The following is a 25,567-nucleotide window of genomic DNA, read 5'->3' as shown; positions in this document are numbered from 1 at the left end:
CAGTGGGCACCATGGGCAACATTGAGCTAGATGATTCAGGTCCTACAACCTGGAAATGTTATTCTATGGCAAAGAGATGAAAAATTGCAAAAACTGAATATTCACCTGCTCTGGTTTCCAGGAGAATGGGATATGGGGGAAGTATAGGAAATGGGGTAGGGGATTATAAGGAGGCTAGGAATAAACCCCTCAAATTTCAGGTCAAACAGTTCCCTGGTCCATTACAGATTTGATACAACCTAGGCCCAGATCATCCAAGCTGGCCAAGGTGTTCCTTGCTAATGGACCAGATGAAAATATCTCTCTAGTTCCTTAGCCAAAAGGAACCACTGGGATATGTGTCACCACTCAGTGAGAAGTCATAGATGTCCAAGCACACAAGGGTCAAAACATGAAAACATTAATACTTGGATCTTGACAGATGCCCCATCTAATCCTCTTTGCCATGTACTCAGGAAAGAAAACAGTAACTAAGCTGAACTCGATAACCTTGGAATCAATTCAACTAACATTAAGTGGCTACAAAGAGGGTGGGGAAAGAAGAGTAAAGGCTCCAATCATCCTGATTCTAGTACAAGATGGGAAAGAAGGGAACTACCTATACTTCAACTCATTGTCACCCAAAGGAGAACACAGGTGGGATACACTGCCAGGCAGTATCAGCTAGAGGAAGGGAAAGATTCTCATCAGAACTTCTGAAATTTCAATATCTCTTTATGGTCTAAAGAGTGATGGAGGCAGCTGGTTGACCAGAGTTTCTCAATGGAGCAAAGGTCTTGGGCATTAATTTTGAATGGAGTAGGCAGTGAGTGACAGGCCCTCAGATGCAAGGTGTTCCCATGGATTTCATTCCCTCCCCACCTACCTCTTGAAGTATTCCACCTCCCGGTCCGTCTCATCCATTTCTACTCCATCCACATCCTTGGGCAGGAACACATCATCTAGCAACACATACCCAAAGCTACTCAGCACCAATATCTAGTTCCCTGGTCCCAAAGTACAGCTCACCCAGAAATGGCCATTTCTTCCAGCCTAGGAATTCCCAACCACTTCCCAACAAGGACTTACACCCTATCATCTCTGCCTCATGGACAAATTACAAAGTCCAAGACAAAGGGTTTTCTTGTGACAAAACAGACCGGTCCAAGGTCAACAGGTGGTCTTGGGCATGGAAGGAGGGAAGGACATTGTTGGAACAAGGCAGGATGGTGTTCAGCTTCATATTCTGAGAAGTCCCTCATCCAAATTGGAATCCAAAGCCAGAACACACCTGTCCTAAGGTAACACACATAGGGAAAAGGATTGGAAAAAAACCAAAAGCCATTTGGCTCTTTTTTCACTTACCCAGAGAAGTGGTAGATTTCTCCATCTTGTTCCGGTTCTTTCTGTGCTTTCCCTTGGTCTGTGGTGAGGCTCCCAGCCCAGAGGGATTCCCAAATGGCCCATGCCCTGGGCCAGGCAGCTGCACAGATTCCTGTTCTGGCCGGTCCATCTTGGCTTCACTCTTTCGGCTTTTCCACAAGTTTCCTTTCTCAACCTTAGCATTCCAAGTCCAGTTCTGTCCTGATCGGCTCCCACGAGGCCCTTCTGAGGGCTCCAGGCCCTTGGCTGGTTGCCTGGCTCCTGAAGCTTGTCCCTTAGTGGAGGGGCTCTCCACCTTGGCCTGATGCCCAGGTACTGCATATGTCTCACTCTTCTTGCCCTGATTGTTCTGCCTCTTATTTTTCTTTTGCCTTCCCCCTCCACCAGGTGGGGGCTCAGGGAGCTCAGGCCCATTAATGGAGACTGCATCCTTCACATTCTGGCTCAGCTCTTCAGGGGCTGAGTCAGCAGTCTTTGGAGACTGAACCCAGATCATACGGGAGAGGTTAGGCACAGCACTAAGCCTTTTAAGTAGCCCATTCTCAGTGGTGGGAGATGAGGAAAGAGGCACTCTCTCATCCTGGGGCAGGTCCCGCTCACTAGGGGAGTGTAGTGTGTGGTTCTGGGAGGAACCTAAAGTCAAAGGTGAGAGATCTAAGCCAATCTCTTGTAGGTCAGATGAGCCATTGAGGCGGGAAAGAAGGTCTCTCTGCTCCAGCATGGCTGCCTTTTTAGGAAAGTCATTCACATCCAGATTAAGGTCATATACACTGAAGCTGGCTCGGATGGACTCCTTGATGGTATTTTTGATCTCCTGTAAACGGCTGGTCAAGAAGCTGTTGACCCGCTCCAGTTCAAGCTGCGGCCACTCTAAGAGCTTCTCCCCTGATGGTTCTGCACCTTGACCAGCCATGGAATTTCGATCAGCACGCTTAGAGCCTTCAGCTTCCAGTTGGGCTTTTTCCTTCTCCTGCAAATATAAAGTGCAGAGGTGGCTGGGGGAGCAATGACATGGGACTTCCTTCATTTAAAATGCATTGATTAAGAGCACATTAAGTGCTATGCACATACAGACAAAAACAAGTGCAGTTTCCTTGCTGTCAAAAAGCTTACATTCTACTGAAGGGATTCAACATGTACACCTAAAAATAAACAATATATAAAAGTGTTTACAAAGCAATTTCTGGGAGGGAAAGGGTATGAGCAACTAGAAGAGATCCAGGATAGGTTTGTCACTTGAGCTAAGCTTAGAAGGAAGCCAAGGATTATAAAAGGCAGAAATGAAGAAAGAATGCATTCCAGGCCTCTGCAAAGACCTGGACACATGTGACACATAATGAACTCTATAGCATCATGTGTATAGAGAGCAGCCAGTAGTTTACTTTGTCTGGAATATAGTGTAAAGAATAATGCACAATTAGGCCAGAAGTCAGGAGCTAGGTAGGTGAGTTTAATTTTATAACTGTTTGTTAGGAATTAGTTCAATACTATTGTGTTCATTATCTTCTAACAATTTGTTTTAAAGATGACATGCAGTGATACTTTTGAGAATAGAGAGAAAAAAAAGCACAGAACATAGACTTGAAATAATTTGATCTGGCCCTGCCAAGACAACACAGGTGACAACAACATCCCACTGCTTGATTTTTTTTGTTTTTTAATTAAAAGTGTGTTTTATTTTCAGTTCAATCAAGGTACTATATAATAGCTATGGTTACAATCTCATCTACAGAATATTAACATTGTTAGCATTATCTTTTTAAAAACAAATATAATGAATAATTATACACAATTAATTAATATAATAAAATTAATCAAACTAGGCCCCTTTGGTGGTGATAACTGCTTCTGGATTTATTCAGCAAATCAAGAGTCCTTTATAAATTTTCTTTAGCTCTTAGATCCTATTTATACCTCCATATACAAGAGAGCTAAGAGGCTCCCGAGGCACTGACAAAAAAGTTAACAGCAAATAGACTCCAGTTTTTAGGAATAATAAACTTTCTCGCTGACCATTAAGCATCCAAAAATAAGAAGGTGCTTATCATCAAACCATATCTAGAGTATGGTGTTGAGAGCCATAGTTTAAGAAGTCACAAGGAAGCTCAAGAACATCTAGAGGACAGAAACAAGATTAGTAAAGGGCCATAAATCCATGCCATAATGATAGGTTGAAGGAACTTAGAATATTTAAGTCTGAGGAAAGGAAAATTTATGGGGGACTAGATTTGTTGTGTTTGGTTTCTAAGGTTAAAATCAGAAGCAATGGTGGAAGTCAAAGAGGCAAATATGGGCTTGAAAAACTTCCTTACAATGAGAGCTACCCCAAAGTGGAATGAGCTTCCCCTTATTACATGTCTTCAAGCAGAGGCTGTATAGGCTATATAACCATTTGTTAGTTAAATTGAAACAGGGATTCCTTCTTGGGCATGAGTTAAGCTAGAAGGGCCCAGAGATCCATTCCTACATTCAGTGAAATGTTTTCTGTATTATAAACATGAAGAAGAAATCCAGAGAGCTTACACATCTATATAGTGAACCTGAAAGAACCAGAGAGTGAACACAGAACCACAAGGGTGGAGAAGAAAGTGAGGACCATGAGAAAGATGTACAAGAGCTGGTCAGCTTGACCCCAATTTAGTATGTATGGCCCCATTTTTGCATGTTTTTATTATCCCTCTGTAGTCCTGACAAAACATGGCCATTCCATCTATCAGCCCTCTATTAAACTTCAATGTCTGGTTCACAAACTCTGACTGTTCCTACTACAGTGGGGCAGTCCCTAATTAGCTGGGGGACCTGAGGCAAAGAGGTCTGGTACCCCAGTTGTAACATTTTCTAGCTATGTCTCCTTGGGCAAGTTCACGTCCCTTCCCCAAGGCTATTTTCTCATCTGTGAAAGAGAATAAAATCTGTACTACCTACTTCACAGATATGGACTGGGGGAAGGGCTGAAGTTACTACAGACTTTACTAGGATGCTATTAGACTGTGAGCTCCTTGAGAACGGAATTTGAGGGAGGGGGAACCTCAGAAGGAAAGGGTGTCTTTCTTTGTATCCTTGGTACTTAGCATAATATCTGGCACAAAAGAAGTACTTAAATGAATATTATTGACCGACAACTTAAATGCGAGATTTTTTTTGACTATAATACCTGTTTTTACCAATTTCACAGAACTATTGTGAGGATAAAATGAGATAAAGGATGTAAAACCGCTTTGGGTAAACTGTTGTGCAAAAGAAAAGTATCTTTATGTTTGTAACCTAAGACTGTGGGAAGAAATATCAAAAAACCCTAGACAAACAATTTAACCTCATTAGGCCTTGACTTCCTAATTTCCAAAATGGAAATGACACCAACTGACCTTGCCTCCCTCATGGGAGTATGGTAAATTCTCAGATATTGGAGGTACTGAAACTGAGAACAAGTGTTGTAAAGAAGGTTTATACTATGAAGATGTTGGACTAGAAAAGTCACAGAATATATATTTATATATTTTTAGTAAGGCAATGTGGTAAAGTGACTTGGCCAGGATCACACACTAGTTAAGTGTCAAGTACCTGAAGCCAGACTTGAATTTCTGGTCTCCTCCTGACTCCAGAGCTGAAGTTCTATCCACTGTGCCATCTAGCTGCATGGAGATATCAAAGAATTTAAAAATGGAAAGAAGTTATGTAGTCCTGCCTTCCAATTTTACATATGAGGAAACCATAAAGGTTAAATGACTTGCTTTTAGAAATCAAGTAGAAATCAAGAGTTAGGATTCAAATCCAAGATCTGATACTTAGTACAGTATAGTGAAAAGCACACTGGCTATGGAGTCTATGGGTCTAAATCCAATCTTCTATACTTACTACTTATGTGACCTTAGAAAAGTCTCAACTTTCCTAGGTCTCCATTTCTTCCAGTGTAAACCAGAAGAATGGGACTGAACAACTTCTGATGAACCTTTAGATCTAACTCTGACTCTAAATCCAGTGTTTCTCCCATTATCAAAGCTGGCTTTTTAACCAAAGACTTTCAGTAGGTACAATATGTGACAGAGGTGATAAGCCCTAAGCTTATTCTGACTCTTGCCACACCACCTAGAACAATCAACCTCCAGTCATTTAGGATATTAAAACCTTAAGTGAATTCATTTATGTGAAAACACTTGAAAAAAACAGCCACACTAGATAAATATGTAAGGAAATATTAAGATAGGACTTCTAATCTACTTCATAAACTTCTTAGAGCCCAAAGTTATATTATAATGTTCTAAGTAAGGGAGAGTAAAATTAAACCTAAAAGACTACATAATCCTTGAAGATTCTGCTTCCTCAGGACAAGGGGATAAAAAGGAATAGACCATTCTCATCCTTCCACAAAAAGCACAGACCAGACCATTATTATTTCAACAGCACTAAGATCAAGAACTCTGCAAAAGAAACCAGCTTTGCATGATGAAGGAAATCTAACTCAAGATTATCTAAGTTTTTCCCAATGATACAAAATCCATGTGTACAGAACACATGAAATTAATTCAGTAATAATTTACATGTAGCTCTGGTAACAATTAGTAACTAAGCTGGGGATACTGGCATGCCACCTGGTGGCATGCTACACAATGGCAGAAGTGTACAGAGGTCAGGGGTACAATTCACTTTAGTATGTTGTTTAAGGGTTTTTTTCCTTGACCTTGTAATTTTATCTGGGTAAGGCGCTTCCTGGGAAGGCATTCCTCTACCAGGCAGATCAATAACTTTGTTGCAACTACTAAAGTTGCCTGGGGGCAATAAACAGTGAAGTTATTTTCTTCAGGTCACCCAGGAGATGTCAGAGCTGGGCCTCCCATGCATGGTCTCTGCATGCTAAGCCTAGCTCTTTAACCACTATGCCAGGTTGTTTTCAATTAAGGGCCCGTCAGTGTTGATGAATTAGGTAAAATCTCCAGAAGCCCATTCCTCAGGATAAGCAGGTTCACTTAACCTTAGAATTTCTTAGGGCCTTCCCAGCCACCTCCAGGAGTTTTGGTTTACAAATTCTTTTAGCATCCATTAGTTCATCATAGCCCTAGGTAGTAAACAAGACAGATTATTATCCCCATTCTTGAGATGAGAAAATGGAGACCCACAGAAGTTCAGGGACTCCTGAAGGTCCAGAACTAGTGAGTGGCAGAACATATAAAAATTCAGGTTAAAATCTCTTTCCACCCTAGGCCAAGAGGCATAAAAGCATTTCCATGAACTCATGGACATATCTACAGCAAAGTGATACTGTCAGTGTCACTGATCAGTAACTCTAACTATAATCAGCAGATTAAGGAACAAAGAACCACAGACCTCAGAAACTGTTCCTACTTACATCCTTTAGTAGTTAAGGAAACCAAGGCCTAGTGAAGGCAGCACTAAGTCCTGGGTATTTTCTCAAAGAAATCAAATTCAAATGCCAGCTTCTTCCATGAAGAATTCCGATCCCCCCAAGCTTCAAGAGAACCTTTGCCTCCTTTGAAGCCCTGTAGCATTTTGTACCTGGCCCACTTATGGCTTATATTATATCTTTAAAATCCTACCATAGTTATTTATATCCATGTCTCCCAGCCCCTACCACTTAAGACTGTAAGATTTTTAATGGGAAGGGCTGTGTCTATTTAAAATTTTAATTTTCAAGATTATATGAAGGGACAAACTTAGACACACAATCTGTCAGAGAAGTCCTTTGTCACTCAGAGGATAGACTGTGACTGTACTAGCCTGATTCATCTTCAGTCTCTCCCTCTTCACTAGCTTCTTCATACTTAATACAAACAAGTTCCAGTCTGCCCACTCTTAATCCCATCTCTCCTCCTTTCCATGGACAGTTACCAAAAAAACTGCCTAGAGGGGCAACTAGGTGGTGCAGCGGATAGAACACCAGCCTTGAAGTCAGGAGGACCTGAGTTCAAATCTGATCTCAGACACTTAACAATTCCTGGCTATGTGATCTTGGGCAAGTCACTTAACCCCAATTGCCTCAGCACCAAAAAAAAAAAAAAAAAAAAAAGCTACCTACACCCTAAATCTCTACTTCCTCACTCTCCTCAATCTTTTTTTTAATGTGGTTTCTGTCTCTATCTCTGTACCTGGATTGTTCCTTCCAAGGACACCAATGATTAAAATAACCCATTACAGTGGCCTTCTTTCCCTTCTCATCCTTGATTTTCTCTGCAGCTTATGGCACTACTGAATACTCTTCCTACTGGATACTCTTTTGGCTTTAGTAACAACACATACTCCTTAGCTCACCTTCCATTCACTTCTTTCAAGGGGCTCCTCATCCCCTTGGGAGAAAAAATGTCTCCCTAGGTTTTACATTTGTCCTTTCTGCAAGTTTTCCATTTGCAACCTTAATAACTCCCATTAACTACCCATCATTTGCCCACCCAAATCTTTCAAATCTGTATCCAGATCTGACCCCTCTGAACTCCTGAACAGCATCTTACTGCCCACCAGATATTTCTACCTGGATGTCCCAAAATTTCAGTGTGTCCAAAGCAGAGTCTGCTTTATCTTTCCCTCAACACCCTTTTCTCACCTGACTTCACTTTTTTCTATTAGTCATACCAGCATTTATTCTATTACTCATATTTATAATTTGGAATTATCTTTGATTCCTCCATCCCTCATATCTTCAGGTACCAAGTTCTGCAGATTCTATCTTCATTTCTTCCCTCTTTTTAATGATTCCATCCAAGCTCTGATTACTCCTTGTCTGAAACTAACAAAATAGCTTTCTAACAGGTTTACTGTTCCAAACCATCCTTCATGCTACTACCTAAGTAATCTTCTGTATGGGCTTAATTAGCACATTCCTCTACACAAAAATCTTCACTGATCATAGGGAGCTTTTAATGACTCAAACATACCTCATGTGTCATACTGTTCCCATAACTTCCAAATGGTAATGACATTTTCCTGCCTAGATCATACAAAGCACTATATGCAAATTCCTAATGCAATGGTTATTTGTATGCTAGTTGTCTTCATGCTTGTTGTATAACTCAATTATAACAAACTCCATGAAAGTTGGGACCATTCTATGTTTTATCTAAATTGCATAACACTGAGTACAACACATACAGCATTATACCTAATAAAGAAAAGAGAAAATTCGAAATATGAAATAGACCAGAAGGTCATATAAGCCTTTAGTGAAAAGTGACACCTTACATGGAGGAGAGAAGGAGGGAGCATGAGTTTCCAAATGATTCTCCAATGAGTTTGACATCAATATTTAGATTAAAAAAATAACAACAGAAAGGAATAAAACCTATTTATTCTTCCAGAAGACCTTGGTGAACCTGAAATTGAAGCAGCAGGCTACTAGATTCCTAACTGGGTTCTTTCCTATAAGAGAAGAAATGAAATGTTTTCAAAAACAAAAAGATGAGGAGTGTGTGTGTGTGTGTACATATACAAATACACACATGAGTGTAGGGAATGGGGGAGAGGGACAGGCTTACCTGATGGGAAGAGAGAAGAGTTCCATACAAGGACAGCATTATACCATGGAATCAAGAAACCTGGAGCTCTTCAATGTATTAGCTGTGCTAACTCAAGCAAGTCAATTCATCATCTTAGTTATCGTATTGTATAACAAGGATAATAAAACCTGCTTCTGTGGGTTATTGTGTAAGGAGGCCATCAAAGATGATTGCAAGAAATCATTCTAATATAGCATGAGGCTCTAAATCTCATTTTGAGGTAAAATGGTCTTAAAGAGAGCCGAGTGGCTGCTAAATAAAAGAAAAGTTAAGTAGAGGACCCAGAACAGGATGGTCAAAAAAGGACTAAATTTAGCGCCAGAGAATTTGGTTTAAATACTAATTCTCCTTTTACTATCTGTGTGACTTCTGAAAAGTTACACCATTGCTCTCAAATCTACTTCCTAATTTATAAAATGAAGCAGTTGGAAAAGATAACTGCTAAGATGCCTACCAACTCTAAACCTATACTCTTTAACTCAATGCTTTGAACCCTAAAGAGGGGCTAATTGGGGCCAAACAACATCAAGCCAATCTGCTAACTCTAACAGTGAAAAAAATTGTTTATCAATAGTTGTTTGATAAACACAGACAGGATTGGCAAAGTGTTTGATATATTCAAAGCCTAAGAGGACAAGACTTAATCCCATGACCAAAAGTGTTTGGTAGATGTATATAAAAACCCTTTTAAGTAAGATCTCTTGGTAAAAGTAGCTACATTTCTGAGCAAAATCCAATAAGTACTGTTGAAAAGCATTAATAAAGAGTATCAATGACTGGCTTCTTCATTGTCTCTGGGAACATCTTCATAAAAAGACAGACAAACTGGAAGGAATCCAAAGACAAACAAGGATAGGCCTAACAGCAATATTTTTTTAAATGACACATGTAGCTGTGAATGGACAAAGATCAGAAGATGTTTGTGTCATTCTCAGCAAAATCCTCAACTTCTTCCTCACTTCCTCTTTATATCTAATCAAGTCCTATCCATTCTACCTTTGTGGCATCTCTTATATATACCCTTTGCTCTCCTCCAGCTTTGTCACCACTCTGGCTCCCATCATCTCTTGCCTGGATTATTCTAAGAATTCTGGTTGATCGTCCTGCCTCGAGTCTCTTCCCCACTCCTGTCCACACTTTAATAAAATTTATTGACTCCCAATTAACTTCCAGTGGCTCCTTTTTACCTCCAGGATCAAACATAAAATCATGTTTGGCATTCAAAGCCCTCCATAACCTCGTGTGTTCCTATCTTTCCAGCCTTCTTCTACCTTATTCCCACTTCTCTTTAATCCAGTGACATCAGTATCCTTGTGGTTATTCCTACAGAACACTCCATCTTCCAAAATTCGCTCCCTCTGTATCTCCATCTCCTGGTATCCCAGGCTTCCTTCAAGCCTTCTCCAAGAAGCCTTTCCTGATTCCTCTTCATGCTAGGACCTTCCTTCTGAGATTATCTCCAATTTATTCTTGCATATATATAGACACTGTTTACACATAATTGTTTGCATATGGTCCCTCCCATTAGACTGTAAGCTCCCTGAGCAGGTTTTTGCTTTTTTTTATGTTATGCCAGCATTTTGGGCAGGACATAGATAGCATTTAATAACTATTTGTTCACTGAGACCAGAAAAGAGTATAAATCTTCAAGACCTTCCTATTGCCTACTGAATAAATTCAAACTCCTCTGCTTATTATTCAAAGCCCTCCACAATCAACCATCACTTTTTGATTCAGGCAAACTGGACTTTTCTCTATATAACTTTTCCTTACCCCTCAATGTACAGGTCTTGTGTTCTCTGTTTACCCTGGTACTACAACATTCCTATTTATACTTTAAGAATCCATGATTTTGCTCTAACTCCCTAAAGATTAGAGAAATGCAAATTAAGACAACTCTGAGGTATCACTTCATCTCTCAGGTTGGTTCAAATGACAAGAAAAGATGAAAATTGGGACACTAATACATTGTTGGTGGAATTGTGAAATGATCTACCCATTCTGAAGAGCAATTTGGAACTACACCCAAAGGGTAATCAAACTGTGCATACCTTTTTTTTTTTTTAATAACTTTTTATTTACAAGATATATGCATGCGTAATTTTTTAGCATTGACCCTTGCAAAACCTTCTGTTTCAACTTTTCCCCTTCTTCCCCCCACCCCCTCCCCAGATGGCAGGTAGACCAATACATGTTAAATATGTTAAATATTATATAAATATATGTAATACACACACACACACACACACACACACACACACACACACACACACACATATCCATACAATTATTTTGTATGTGCATACTCTTTGATCCAGCAGTGTCTCTACTGGGCTTATATCCCAAAGAGATCTTAAAGAAGGGAAAGGGACCCACATGTGCAAAAGTGTTTATGGCAGCCCTTTTTGTAGTGGCAAGGAACTGGAAACTGAGGGGATATCCATCAATTGGAGAATGGCTAAATAAGTTGTGGTATATGAATGTTAAGGAATATTATTGATCTAAAAGAAACAATTAGTAGGCTGATTTCAGAGAAGCCTGAAAAGACTTACACGAACTGATGCTAAGTGAAGTGAGTAGAATCAAGAGAACACTATACATAGCAACAAGATGTGATGGGATTTGGTTCTTTTCAACAAGGAAATGATTCAAAACAATTTCAATAGACTTGTAATGGAAAATGCCAATCCAGGGAGAGAACTATGGAAATTGAATATGGATCAAAGAATAGTATTTTCATCTTATTATTGCTGCTGCTGTTTGTTTTTTTCTCTCATGCTCCACACCCCCTCCCCCCCTTTGATCTGCTTTTTCTTACACAGCAGGACAAATGTAGAAATATGTTCAGAAGAATTGTACATGTTTAACCCATATTGGATTGCTTGCTGTTTGGGGGAAGGAGGGAGAAAAATTTGGAATACAAGGTTTTTCAAGGGTGAATGTTAAAAATTATCTTCAACTAGATAGTAAAGTAAATAATGCCCCAGTCTGAAAGTCAAAAGGACCTGAGCCCCCTCCCAGGCTTAAGAGAACATTCTAAAGCAGAAATGATGGGATATCATCTACTGGGCTGCAATTTCAGTAAGGTAGCTTTGGAGACCAGGCAATAAATTTCTTACTCTGTTGGAGCTACGTGGGAAATGAAGAACTTCAATATACATTTTCTTTAACTTTCTCCTTATTTTCTGTTTTGAGATTAATAAAATACCCCAGGAATACCTGGGGCTACAGAAAGACACAATCTTTTTTGCTGCCTGAGGAAAAGATCCTGATTAATTGGAATCATGACAGAATTCCTGCTTGCAGATTCAAATCTCCCAGGACTCAGAGCTATTTACTATCTATGATATGGCATAAGGGCAATGAGACCATAATTATAACTGGTAATAGATTAGGTAATAGATCTATTAGGTAATAGATAAAGAATCCCATTAGGCCCTTATAGCAATACTCCATGCTTTCCAATGCAGAAAATCAAGATGCTCTCTCTCTTCCTTTCTCTAATATTTTCTCATAACTTGAGAGATTACTCAAACTCCTTTTCTTCTATGTCTAAACCTTCTCCTAAGATACCTTACTACTTCCCTTGCTTCCTCATTCTTGCACTACCTTTATCTATCTCGAAGTTTTTATGCACAATGTATTCCATTATTGTAATGAGTTACACTTCAATTCCAACTCCATTTCCTGACAGCCAAGTCCTCAAGACTCAGGTGTTACTTCATCCACAAAGCTTTCAGTGAATGCTAACTTCTCTTCAAATTTATCCTAGTACTTATGGGGACCTAAACTTTTGCACTTATCTACCTCTCTCGTATGTCATAATTATTGGTTGAATTATTTATTTAATTGATTGACTGAACTCCCAATCCTTATGGCTCAACTTCTTCTTTTTTTTTTTTTTTTAAATAACTTTTTATTGATAGAACTCATGCCAGGGTAATTTTTTACAGCATTATCCCTTGCATTCACTTCTGTTCCGATTTTTCCCCTCCCTCCACCCCCTCCCCCAGATGGCAAGTAGTCCTTTACATGTTGAATAGCTTACAGTATATCCTAGATACAATATATGTGTGCAGAACCGAACAGTTTTCTTGTTGCACAGGGAGAATTGAATTCAGAAGGTATAAATAACCCAGGAAGAAAAACAAAAATGCAAGCAGTTTATATTCATCTCCCAGTGTTCTTTCTTTGGGTGTAGCTGCTTCTGTTCATCCTTGATCAATTGAAACTGAATTAGCTCTCTTTAACGAAGAGATCCACTTCCATCAGAATACATACTCAAACAGTATCATTGTTGAGATATATAATGATTTCCTGGTTCTGCTCATTTCACTTAGCATCAGTTCATGTAAGTCTCGCCAGTCCTCTCTGTATTCATCCTGCTAGTCATTCCTTACAGAACAATAATATTCCATAACATTCATATACCACAATGTACTCAACCATTCTCCAATTGATGGGCATCCATTCATTTTCCAGCTTCTAGCCACCACAAACAGGGCTGCCACAAACATTTTGGCACATACAGGTCCCTTTCCCTTTTTTAGTATCTCTTTGGGGTATAAGCCCAGTAGAAATACTGCTGGATCAAAGGGTATGCACAGTTTGATAACTTTTTGAGCACAGTTCCAAATTGCTCTCCAGAATGGCTGGATGTGTTCACAATTCCACCAACAATGTATCAGTGTCCCTGTTTTCCCACATCCCCTCCAACATTCCACATTATCTTTCCCTGTCACTCTAATGGCTCAACTTCTTAAGAGGGTCTCTCTCATATCTTTCTTCCTGTTTCTAGTCCTTATTACATGGCCTTGTACAAGGAGATAAATAATAAAGGTTTTAGCACCAGAATAAAAGTAAGTTGAGCCCATCTCAGGCTGAAGCAATCCATAGAAAGTACTTGTATATTTTTCAAAAGTGAGGGCGTACTGGAAGCTAATCCTCTCAGACTTACCTTCTTCTTCAGTTTGTGACGAGCTCGCTTGGCTGCCTTGGCACTGTTGAGGGGTTTGGGTTCAGTACTGTTGATGTAGTCCAGCAGTTCATCCACATCCCGATGATCCACAGCTGGTTCACCTGGGCCACTCCCTGCCAGGCCCATCTTCTGGGGCAGCTCCTCTTTCCTCTTTGTCAGTCGTGAGCGCAGCTTCTCTCGTATCTCAGCGTAGTTGCGACTTGTCGGGGCAGCGGGGGGCTGGAAGAGGGGCGTCCTGATGTTAGACTCCGAGCTTGGGAAGCCCGCACCTTTCCAGCCCCCAATGCAGGCTGTGTAGTGAGACATAAGAACATTCTTCTTTCCAGCACTAGAAGCGAGGGCCAAGTGGCACCAATCCTGCCTTAGTTCAAAAATCCAGATTCTACCCTCAGCAGACTCCACTGAATTCAGCCCGGGATCTGAGTCCAGGTGGGACAATCCAGAGCTTTCCCAGAGTGGCACAGCTTAGGGTGAAGAGAGCCATGCAGAGGACCCAGCTAACTAAACTGCTCCCTCTCCCTGTCTCCTGTGGTCTCCAAGAATTCACTCACCGCATTGTGTCCAAAGAACTCGCAGTAGCAGCAGTCACAGAATTTCCCATCTTTCTGAGTGGTGGAGGATGAGGTGCAGGAGCTTCGTTCTGAGCTGCTGTCCTCATCCTCTCCAAGACCCTCATCTGCATCACATGACTGTGGTGGGTGGCAACCAGTACCATTTGTAAACTTGTGCCCCTTGCATCCTGGGTCTCTGTGAACAGTAGAAGAAAAAAAGGATGTGTTAGCAGAAGGCAAGGCAAGGCAGAGGGAGACACTTCTGTGCCATACCCAAGGACAACTCATTAGGTCATGTTTCACTGCCCAACACACTTGATACTCTAAGTCTGATGGTCTTTACTACTATTGGGTTATCAAAACTCAGAAGAGCCCATCCCCCAGACCAAGTGTGTCACAGAGCTGGCACAAGTAACATATTTAGTAATTTCAGGACAGACAAAACTAACCAGAAAGATCCATATAAGACTCAGATTAGGAAAGAGGGGGAAAGAAAGTTAGTTTGGGTACTCACTTCTCAAATAAAAGCTATAGTAACAGCTACATATTACACTTACCATGTACTAAGCACCATGCTTTATAGTAATTTACAACAATTATCTTACAGAGAAGCCAGGAACAAAGGCTGAGTTTTAGGTAATAGATCAGCAAGCTAAAAATAGGATCCCCAAAAACAATCTTCTATACATCAAAAATTAACAATTTGAACTTCAATTCCTTCCATGAAAGACAGAAAAGAATGGAACATTGCTAACAGCAACTAGGTTGGGGAAGGAAAGTTCTGAGAATCTTGACTATATTTCAGAATTTATACTGATCACTTCTGATTTTCTAGTTCTGTTTCAGGGAAAATCACCCCTCAGTTTCCCTCCAAACATTCTTTGAATTGTTTTCACATTTCTTGACCTTCACAGCCCCATCTACTACAGGTCCACCGATGCTTTTACCCACTAACCTGTTAGTGCTGGGAAGCTGATGTGAGGCAGCTTGAGGGACCAAAGACCCAGTGCAATGCCCGTTGCAGGGGTGATTACACCCTGAGAGTGGAGGAGGCATCTTCAGAAGCGGCATGTTGGCGGAGGTTAAGTGAGGGCTCTTACATGATGCTGGGCTATGTGGGGCAGCAACGGCAGCGGCAGCAGGTGACTCAGAAGGAGTTTTGGGCACTGGAGCATGATTGTTGGGGACAGGTGTGGGAAAAGGTGATGCCTGGGCAGTAGGGGTTAGGTGGGCATGGGGAGGAGATCCAAAGGGTCCTGGGTGAGCAGGGATCAGTGATGCTGGTGGTTGGGAATGGCCAGTGGGACTATTGGGGGGAGCGGTGAGGTCTGAGTGCCGGTGATGATCAGAGGAGTGGAAGGCCTCACCTGTAGGCAGATAGGAGTGAAGAAGTATCAAGGCAGGTCAGGAGGAGAAGGGAAGTCAGTCACTTCCAAAGGGAGGAAAGAAAAGGAATGCACAAATGATCATTTTCACTTTTGCAGAATAAACAGTTTTCCTATGTAGACATATGGAGGAGCAACAGCAAGTTTATGGAAGGAAGCTACATCTTGAAAATAGCCAAAGCCCTTACAACATTCTCCAAACTTGGGGGCAGGGGAGAGGATCTGGAACTGGGCATGAGTCTTTGTAATGAATCTCTGCCCACAAGCAATCCAAGTGGCTCTGTGATCAAAGGAGAAAGATCTTAGAATGCCCTACTCATACTGGTAGGCTCCAAAAATATCCTTGCTCAATTCCAATTCCATTTTGAAGGGTGCTGGTATCTATGAATTTCATTAATTTTTTTAAGTCCTAAGAAGAAAAAACACTGGTGTGTGATTTTTTAAAGATTCCAAAGCTTCATCCAGGAAGTCTTATCGCAGAAGCTGGGAGTGTCATCTTCTTAGGGCAATTAAACTTCAGATCAGAAACTGTCTTAAGGAAGGGCAGAGAATTAGTCCATCCACAAGGTTTTACAAATCTTGAACAGTAGATCAAAAAAGTTAGATTGCTACCAGTGAGTAAGAAATCAGAGATAAGATATTCAGTAGGATCCAGCAAGATGATGTTATAAGAGTGACTGACTTCCAAGCATTGTAGTCCTAATACAATTCTACAAGCAAGAAGAATACCAGGAAAGGGTGATGGATGCCCTAATATGAAATGAGGTTCAGTATCTGAGTTGGCTATAGGCAGTCTGGAATGTGTTTTGACTCTTGGAAAGATGGATGAATGCACCAAAGAAGCTCTTCCTAGCCCAGAGGACCTCAGAAGTAGATACTAACACCATCCATTCTTGTTTGACTACAAACAGAGGAGCAAAGAGGTCATTCTTCCCTCATATTAGGAACCAATAAAACAGCAGGGGTTAGACCATGTCTAAGGCTCCAAGAGAAGCTGGCACTATGACCCAAAGTGGAGAAAAAAAGGTTCCAAATCCACCATTTTCCAACTGTCAAGGCTCAAAAAACCAAAACCCACCCACAAACAATAGTGAGGAACAAGACTCAATTCTCAAGCCAAAGGGATCAAAGTCTAACCCAGAGGTAGCAGCAGGAGGCAAGGAAACAGAAATATTTCCACTTCCACCATGGCAGTAATTTTGAGGTCTGGGCCCCTGCTCCTCTGATATGTCCTGGCAGCAGATACAGACCTGGTGGAGTAGATCTCCCACACAAGGTCTTCAACTGCTTGGGAAGTGTTTTTGTAGAACTCAAGTGGGGTAGGGAGAGGAAAACTTGTAGGACCTCACTGGAAACCACCTGAGAGGACAACACCTGGCTGCAGTAGCAGGTCCTAAAGCTAGCAGCTCCCAAAGTGGGAGGCTGACTGCTGCAATCTAGAGATGTGAGTGGGAGTGTGTAGGGGGGAAAAGGGAAGGGGACTGGCATATTTATTACCTAAAATAAAAGCAGAGGGAAAGGAAGATTTCTCCTCTGCAGTTTAAGGGGTCTTTTCAGACACTTCATAGGTTGACTTTCCCAGCTCAGCTTTGAGCTATCTCCAACTCTCTGGGAGGTAGAAAAACTCCAGAATACTCAGTGGGCTTCTGCACAAAAATAAATATGAGTAAAACTTCCAAGGACTCAGAACAACACTGTTTTTGTTGTGCTCAGCTTCTCAATTCATATCCAAGGTGTGCTTTTTCTAGGCCTTGAGGTATTGTCTTAGAGTCTAAAAAGAATTTTCCAATCCCCAAATCCCTTAACAATTAATGCCAGCCCCAAGATGCCCATCTGATCTATTGATCTCCTTTGGGAAGGAAGAGAATGCTGTTATGACCATTTTATAGATGGGGAAAATGAAGTTAAGGAAGGGATATTCTCTATCTAGATAATCACGGCAATATATTGCAATATTAATGTTAGAATTCCAGGGATTTCTCTGTTGGATCCCTGGTGAATATATTTCCTGCATCAATTCCTTTTCCCATTTGAAAAAGTTACTTTTATTATTTTTAATAATTCCATCAGTCTATGCAATATGCAGCAGTTAACAATCATTTGATACAAGGTATTTTTGTGGGCGAGTCCCTTTCACTCTAGCTAGCCAGGACCTAGACGCTTCATGGTTTGTCTATCAATTATTCCTTCAGGAGAGGGCAAAGGACCTGGTTGTCCAATTGGAGGGAGAGGGCTCTGGTGAGCTTGAGACTCACCAGGTGCAGGAGGGCCCCCCATCGAGGGGCCCTGCATGGTACCGCCAGCCTGCTGGGAGTTCCAGAGGCCTGAGAGTTTGTGTGCAGACAGGAACGAGCTGGGATCCCAGTCCCCTGAGTTCCCATGGCATGAGGAGGAGGAGGACGATGATGACGAGGAAGAAGAAGAGGAAGAGGAGTGGGAACCACCCCCACAAGACTGTGACTTGCAGGACGTGTGTGATAATGAGACCTGGAGGAAGGGGAAAAAAATGATCAACACAGAGCACCTTACTTCCTGAAAAAGCTCTCTGCTTTCAGTCTCTCAGGAAAGGTGGCCCTCTTGCAAGAACCCTCTGCTATGGCCCAAGCAACATCTACCATGATTCAAAGAAACAAAGAAAATCAACATCCCACTGCTCTGCTGCAGAAATAAAACTGGGCCCAAGAGGTAGACAGAAAGCTGAGCCAGGAGTCAAAGGAGTGCCAGGAATCTTGGTGAAAAGGAAACAAAGACTACTTAGAGAACAGCCCATCCTGGACAAGTGCCCTTGAGGGAACAGTCAGGACTGATGGGCTTGCCAAAAGTACTGACAGGCAGATCAGGCAGGTACCCTAAAACTAAAAAAACACGGTAACGATAGAAAATTTGGAGGGAAGGGAGAGGTAAACCAGACTTAAGTATCAGTATGGCAGGAGCCAGATCACCAAGTTTTGTAACAAAAAAGCCTCCAATGGCACATGCTTGATTTTGTTTTAAGGATTTTTATGGGGTTGGTCCTTTGAGATTTCTTGATGTGGCTAATTTCAAGCCTTCAAATCTTGTCCTTAGCCCTCTATAAGGTACTTATATTGCCTTCCATGATGCTACAGAACTGAGCAGAAGAAACAGGGAGGAAGCATGGTACAGTGGAGAAAGCATATGCTTGAGAGTCAAAAGTCTCAGAAGACCTAGGACTGAGTCCCAACTTTGCCACTAACTGCTTGTATGACCTTGGACAAATAACTTCACCTCTATAAGACTCCATTTTCTCCTCTGTAAAATGAAGAGGTTGGTTTAGATGGCCTCTAAGGTCCCTTTCAGCCCTAATATTCTGTGAAGTAACAGCTACTGGACCAGGGTTACTATCACCCAGTCCATGCAGCTGTGCCCTCCAGGCTGCTCTCACAGACTGTCCCAGGGGAGTAACAGACCACCTAATCGTCTCTCCTCTTTCCAAAACCTGATTCCAGAGTTTTGCTGCTACCTCAAAACAGTGATTCCAGCCTCTCAGTGCATGGGTCAGTGGAGTCAACCAACAGAATTACCTGAGGGGATATATAAGGAGATAAAAACCCCTCAGAACAGAAATTATAAGAACTTTTCTGAGGCATCTCCAACAATTTCCCTCACATGTCTTGGGACTGGGACAAATTCTGATTTGCAGGCACTTTCCCTGTACTTGTAGGACATCATGTACCTACCGCCAGGGACTGTTCTTGAAGAGCCTTCCTTTCTTCATCCTCCACACTCTTTCGGCAGCTCTGGCAGATCCACAGAGGCATCTCTCCCAGCAGGTTCTGAACGATCGTTGGCACAAAGTCAGGCGGGAGCCTCTCCCCAGAGGAGACCAGCCCATTGTGGGAAGGGCCTTCCCAGTCCTTGCGCTCCCGATGACACAGCAAGCAGCAAGTCTGCACGGACTCGTTAGAAGTTGGGAGAACCTGCATGACAGACACAAACAAAGTTTTTCAGGGGGTGAGGCTATGGGGAGGGAAGACATCTACTGGGGACCAAGCAGTCAGGACAGGATTGCTGAGAAGTTGGGAAATTTCAGCATAAAGAAAAATGACCAAGTCTAACTAAAGCTCATTATTGAACCAGTTGATTCTGCAGTCTACATACATAGTAATTAGCATGTGATTTTTAAAAAAATAACAATAAAGTAGAATTCAATTCTTTGGGGGAAGAATATAGGATTAGAACCAAAATAACCGTACCTGGATCATCCTAGCATAGCCCACTTTGCATTCACTATAGAGATCTAGCCAAATGGATCTAATCAATTCAAACTGGGAGGGGTAAGAGGGAAAAGGAGGCATGATGGAAATCTAATATTTTAACTATAAACCCAACTCAAGAGACAAAAATTTTCCATGTTCTGTTCAGCACCACACTGAGGCTCCCTTCCTAAAATTGTCTTGCCCCAGGGTCCCAGATATCTATAAGGAATCCAATCATTGTATCAACATCTCCAGAAGAAACCTAGTATGGAAAATGCAATATTCCCAGTGTAATGTCAACTTCTCAAATTGGGTCCAGTTACAGAAAGTTTGCATTAAATTATTTTTTGGTTTTGTTTTAATTTGCAATGTACAGTTAGTTATATTGGCACACATTCCTACAATTTATTCCCTGGGTAGCTTATTAAGAGAAAGGGAAAAGACACCTCTAAGTAGTTCCAAAAGAGTAACAAAATATCTCACGTTGTATTGGATATTCCAAAAAAGAGACACTTAGGAAGGAGTTCAAGTGATATAAAAGTGATGTTTAACACTTCCATGATGCTACTCATAGAATCTCTAAGAAGAATTCCTTTTAGGAAGATAAACAGTAATTCAGTAAGTACTGCAAAATAACATGCCTAGAACTCAGCAATGGAGAATGGTGTGTCTAATGGAAATTTCAGAGGGCATTCATAAGAGCTGAGCCCAATGAGAACTAGAAATTTGTCAAAGAAGCACAGAATTTAGTGCTGGAAGGGTCATTAGAAATCATCCAGCCTAACATACTCAATCGAAAATGAGTAAAACAAGGGCCCAGACAAGTGAAATCACTTGTCCAAGGTCACATAAGCAGCAGAGCTGAGACCTGAATCCAGGACAAGGGATTTCAAATATAGCAAATATTCCTTTTATTCTACCAAAGACACCACCATTTGGATCTCATAGCTATGAGATAGCAGGCACAGGCATGGAGCTGACTTTGGCCCAGCCACCTCCTACATGATAATCATTAATCATCTGACATCATCACTAGTTCATTGGAAATCGAGTTTTACTTTGAGAACATCATTAAGAAGTTTTCTTTTTAAAATAATTATAGATATAACTTCAAAAAGAAAACTGATTAAGCCAAGTTTTGCAAGTATTCACATTTTAAAAAATGAATTTCGACACATGGTACTCCACAACTTATTAGCTACTCCTCTGTATGCATTTAAAAATCTATTTTTTCTTTCATAAAAGCAGATTACATTTATATAGTGCTCTAGGGTTTCCAAAGCACTTTTCTCATGACAACTATGTAAAGTCAGTAGTTTTAAGTATTTTTATCTCTATTTTAATGATTAAAAAAAAAAAAAAAACACAAACCTGACCTAAAATAATTTGCCCAGCTATTAAGCAGAAAAACCAGACCTCAAACCCAGGTCTACTGACTCCAAGTCTAGGAAAGTATCCTTTTTATTAGGTGCCATACTACCTCTATAAAGTAAAGGTATATAGTTCCTTCTGGTTCTACTTCTCTTTGCATTAGTTTATACCATTTCATTCCAATTTTTCTTTGTTAATTTTAATATTCATTTTAAATGGAACTGTAATTTTCTATTATATTAATCTACTATATTTTATTTAGCCATTCACTGTTGGACACTTAGGCTGCTTCCAGTTCTCAGCAATTACAATAATATTGTTTTCTACATGTTTGATTGATTTTTTTCCCCTTTATAACACTCAGAGAGTACATCTCCAATAATAGGATTACTAGATCAAAGGATTTGATTATTTTGGTGATCATGTTGCCAGACTGTGGTCCAAAAAGAATTCTAACAATATACAATTCCAATTACCATTTCTTCTCAACCCTGCCAAGTGTTGAGATGTGCCATGTTTAGTTATCACACTGGAAGTAACTGATTCTGATATTTCTCAATAACTAGGTGCCCAAGAGGAAGAGCCCAAGACAATGCCTACATCACATTCCCTAAAACGCTCACCTTGGTTTCAGGACACACAGAATGTCATCCCATGGGAATTTGACTTGAAGGTCCCAGCTATTTAGGAGAGAATAGCAGAAACACAAAGGCTAGGAAGCTGTGCTATCTCAGTCAAGGAGAGGATTTCTCCCTCTACCATCCCTCTCTTTAACCCAGGCCCTGCTTCAGGTGCCTTCTGATTTGCTACATCCTTCCCACCAACCCAACCTCCCCATTCCCCATCTTCCCTCCACTGAGCACTGAGCTCCAAAGCCCACAACACAGGGGCCTCTGCTGCCCTCAACAGAGAGCCTTCATTCTGCCAGGATTTTGTCTCACCAGATGTGTGCCATGGGAAGCAAATTTCAGCCCCTTTCATTGCTCTTTCTTTGCTCTCACACAATAAACTTGGGTCCCGAAGATTCCTTCATTTCCTGAATGGCATTAAGCACAGAAGGCAGGTGGTAGCTCTAGTAGTCACTCAATATGACAGCCATGGAGAGCATAGTACCAGACCAGAGAAAGGTCCCCTATTGTCTGCTGAAGGCAGAGAACCCCTAGCACCATGGAGAACTACATGAAAATATATAGTGCTCCTGAGCTGGAAAAGGTAGGAAAGGTCAGAGGCAGAGAGGAAGCTAAAGCACACAGAGAGAAAGGCATTTTCATTCCCACTGCAGTAGAGTCACTCTCAAGAAGCTAAAAAGGGGGATGTTGTAAAAAATTACCCTGGCATGGATTCTGTCAATACAAAGTTATTATTAAATAAAATTAAATTAAAATTAAAATTAAAAAAAAAAAAAACAATATACAACTTGAACAAAAAAAAAAAAAAAAAAGCTAAAAAGGATTTTGTTCGCTTGCATTTTTGATTTCCTTCTAAGGTTATTTTTACCTTATGTCTAAGTCTGATTTTTCTTGTGCAGCAAAAGAAGTGTATGGATAAGTATACATATATTGTATTTAACATATACTTTAACATATTTAACATGTATGCCATCTGTGTGCCATCTAGGGGAGGGAGTGGGGAGGAGGAAAAAGTTGAAAAACAGGGCTTTGCAAGGGTCAATGCTGAAAAATTACCCATGCATATATCTTGTAAATAAAAAACTATAATAAAATTAATTTTAAAAAAGAAATTAATTTCTTGTAAGTAAAATTTAATGAGATTCATATTAAAGGTTCAGAAAGAAGAGAAAGAACAACAACAAAAAAAAAGTTAAACAAGAGATTTTTCAGGAAATGGGCTTTTTGGTCAGATATATTCCCAAAATATTCTAGATGGAGGATTATAGAACGGAATGGAAAGGTTCTTAGAGATTATCTAGGTTCAACTCCTTCATTTTACAGATGAGAAGAAAAATGAAGAATAATGGAGAGAAGATAGGCAGTTCTATCCAAAATTATAGAGGTCAAATCCAGGAAAGCAGACATGAAGAACTATCAGCCCACTCCTTAAACTGATGAGCACTGCCACGTGGCTATCATTATATTTAACATAAATCTCTTCTTTTTGTGTCTATATAGAAATGTGTCAAAATGTGTGTATGATGCATTCATATAAACATTACAATCTCTATTTTAAATGACAAATATAAATACTATATACTTCAGAATATTACCTAAGAGCAAGGATCATTCTTGTTGCACTATGGAACAAGTAAGATTTGGAATATTCCTAAGGGAATGAATGAGGAAATGAAGGTCTATATAACGAAATGTTTCTAAATCACTGGTTTGATTCTTTTTACAATGGTCTGGCTTTAGAACTGAAACCTCATTTTGAAAGGGCAGGCTAGGTCTAGCAAGCAAGGAGCCAAAGGCACATGCCTCTGATCAGATGCCAACCAAGCAGTTGGGAATGGGGGTGGGGTAGGCAGGGATCTGGTCTTCCTCAAGATAGTCTGTGACAGCTGTGCCTGTCACATTGAAATGTACCATCTTGTTTCTTCTAATCTCGACTACAGTAGTATGAGAAGGTTGGATTCTCTTCCTCAGATACAAGGGCTTCTCCTACCTAGGAGGGGTCAGTTATATTCCCCGCAGGTAAGAATAGAGTACCATTCTCATTCCTGCCCCACCAGCTATCTAGTTAGTAGGTAAGGATGCCATGCTACATTAAAGGAACATTAATACCTTATCCAAGAAGAAAGTATACCAAATTCCCCAAAAGAGAACATATCCTAAAATCAGTCATCTACCCAAGCGTCTCTATCTCTGAAGGGAAGATGTGGAATTGCAAACTCAGCCTAGGCAATTAGCATTACTCCTCTACAGAACCACTCTTGAAATTTTCTATGGCTGCCAAACTACCTTTTGGGCCCTTCTCCCTCAGAGTGCCCTATTTGGAATTTTCTTCCTAGAAATAAAAGATCTGATATTATGCATTTTTAACTTTGTCTGGGTTATTCTGAACCTAAACAATCAATTTTGATCACCATACAACACTGCTTAGCCAGTCCTTCCACTAGTCACTGAAAGGAGCCTTGGAGAACATTTAGCCTAATCCCTATCTGAGCAAGAACCTCAATTACAGCTTCCTTTATAAAAAGTCATAGACGCTCTACTTCTAACAAGGGGGAGTTCACTATCTATGGGAAAAGCCCATTCCGCTTTTGGATAGTTCTAAATATTAGAACTTCTTTTTTATATCAAGCTGAAACTTGCTTTTCTGTGATTTCCACCTGCTGCTCCTAATTTTGAAAGCCAAATAAAACAAGTCTAATCCCTGTCCTAAGTAAAAGCCCTTCACTTGAAGACAGTTATTATATCCTTTCCCCTGTCTGCCAAGTATTCCCTTCTCCAGACCAAACATTCTCAGTTCTTTCAACTAATCACAGTATGATATGGCTTTAAGTTCCCTCACAATAATCCTGAATGACATCTTTTAGAACTGCTGCAGCTTATTAATGTTCTTCCTAAAATGTGGTACTGAAAATTGAAAACCCAATTCCACATGTGATGGGACCAGGCCAAAATATGGCAGGAAATATAGTCTCACTCATTCTGAATATAAAACCTCAGGACTCAGATTTTTAGTTGTCAAGTAACCCTGTTTATTCATATTGAGCTTACAGTCCACTATAACCTCCAGGCCCTTTTCACATAAAAATGGTTTCTACTGTACAGGTTTAACATATATTGGATCACTCTGCTGTTGAGGGGAGGGAGTGGAGGAAAAATTTGGAACACAAGATTTTGCAAGGGTGAATATTGAAAACTATCTTTGCATATATTTTGAAAATAAAAATCTATTACTTAAAAAAAAACAAAAAACAAAAATGGTTTCTATCTACATGCCCAGCACTGTACTTGGTATAAATGATTTTTTGCTTCCAAATGTACGATTTCATAGGTATTCCTATTTATTTTCATCTTATTATATCAGCCCATTATTCTAACCTGTTATTTTTGGATTTTAATTCAATGCATAACATAGGTTACATAATGCATTAGCTTTTTCTAACTTTTTGTCACCCACAAATTGGATATTGTCTAGCTAGGTCTTTGGCTACTTCATCAATCCAAATGAGCTGAATAGGACAAAGAACAAATTCCTACAGTATTCCATTAAAGACTTCTCTTTAAATGGTTTTGTA

At 40.4% G+C, this 25,567-nt stretch overlaps 1 protein-coding gene across 4 annotated transcripts in view; it reads right to left on the bottom strand.

The window, feature by feature from the left end:
* FAM193B (family with sequence similarity 193 member B) overlaps window positions 1-25,567 on the bottom strand; it is a 41,252-nt gene that overhangs the window by 4,690 nt on the left and 10,995 nt on the right. Inside the window, exons 1-8 of one of the 4 annotated variants that reach the window (XR_007950809.1) lie at window positions 21,990-23,473; window positions 19,477-19,716; window positions 18,034-18,265; window positions 15,349-15,760; window positions 14,394-14,589; window positions 13,822-14,061; window positions 1,345-2,332; window positions 866-941 (exon numbers count right to left, since the gene is read on the bottom strand). Coding sequence is in view for 3 of the 4 variants with exons in the window: in XM_051979031.1 (XP_051834991.1) it covers window positions 866-941; window positions 1,345-2,332; window positions 13,822-14,061; window positions 14,394-14,589; window positions 15,349-15,760; window positions 18,034-18,265; window positions 19,477-19,716 (2,384 nt within the window). In the remaining variant the exon portion in view is untranslated. Of the gene's footprint in view, window positions 1-865; window positions 942-1,344; window positions 2,333-13,821; window positions 14,062-14,393; window positions 14,590-15,348; window positions 15,761-18,033; window positions 18,266-19,476; window positions 19,717-21,989; window positions 23,474-25,567 lie in introns of those variants that run through there. The other 3 variants (XM_051979033.1, XM_051979032.1, XM_051979031.1) reach the window with 3 other exon arrangements.

Source organism: Antechinus flavipes, chromosome 2 (assembly GCF_016432865.1).
Source record: "Antechinus flavipes isolate AdamAnt ecotype Samford, QLD, Australia chromosome 2, AdamAnt_v2, whole genome shotgun sequence".
Taxonomy (NCBI): Eukaryota; Metazoa; Chordata; class Mammalia; order Dasyuromorphia; family Dasyuridae; genus Antechinus; species Antechinus flavipes.
The sequence above is the reverse complement of the archived record's forward strand: the minus strand, read 5'-3'. Positions and strand labels throughout refer to the sequence as shown.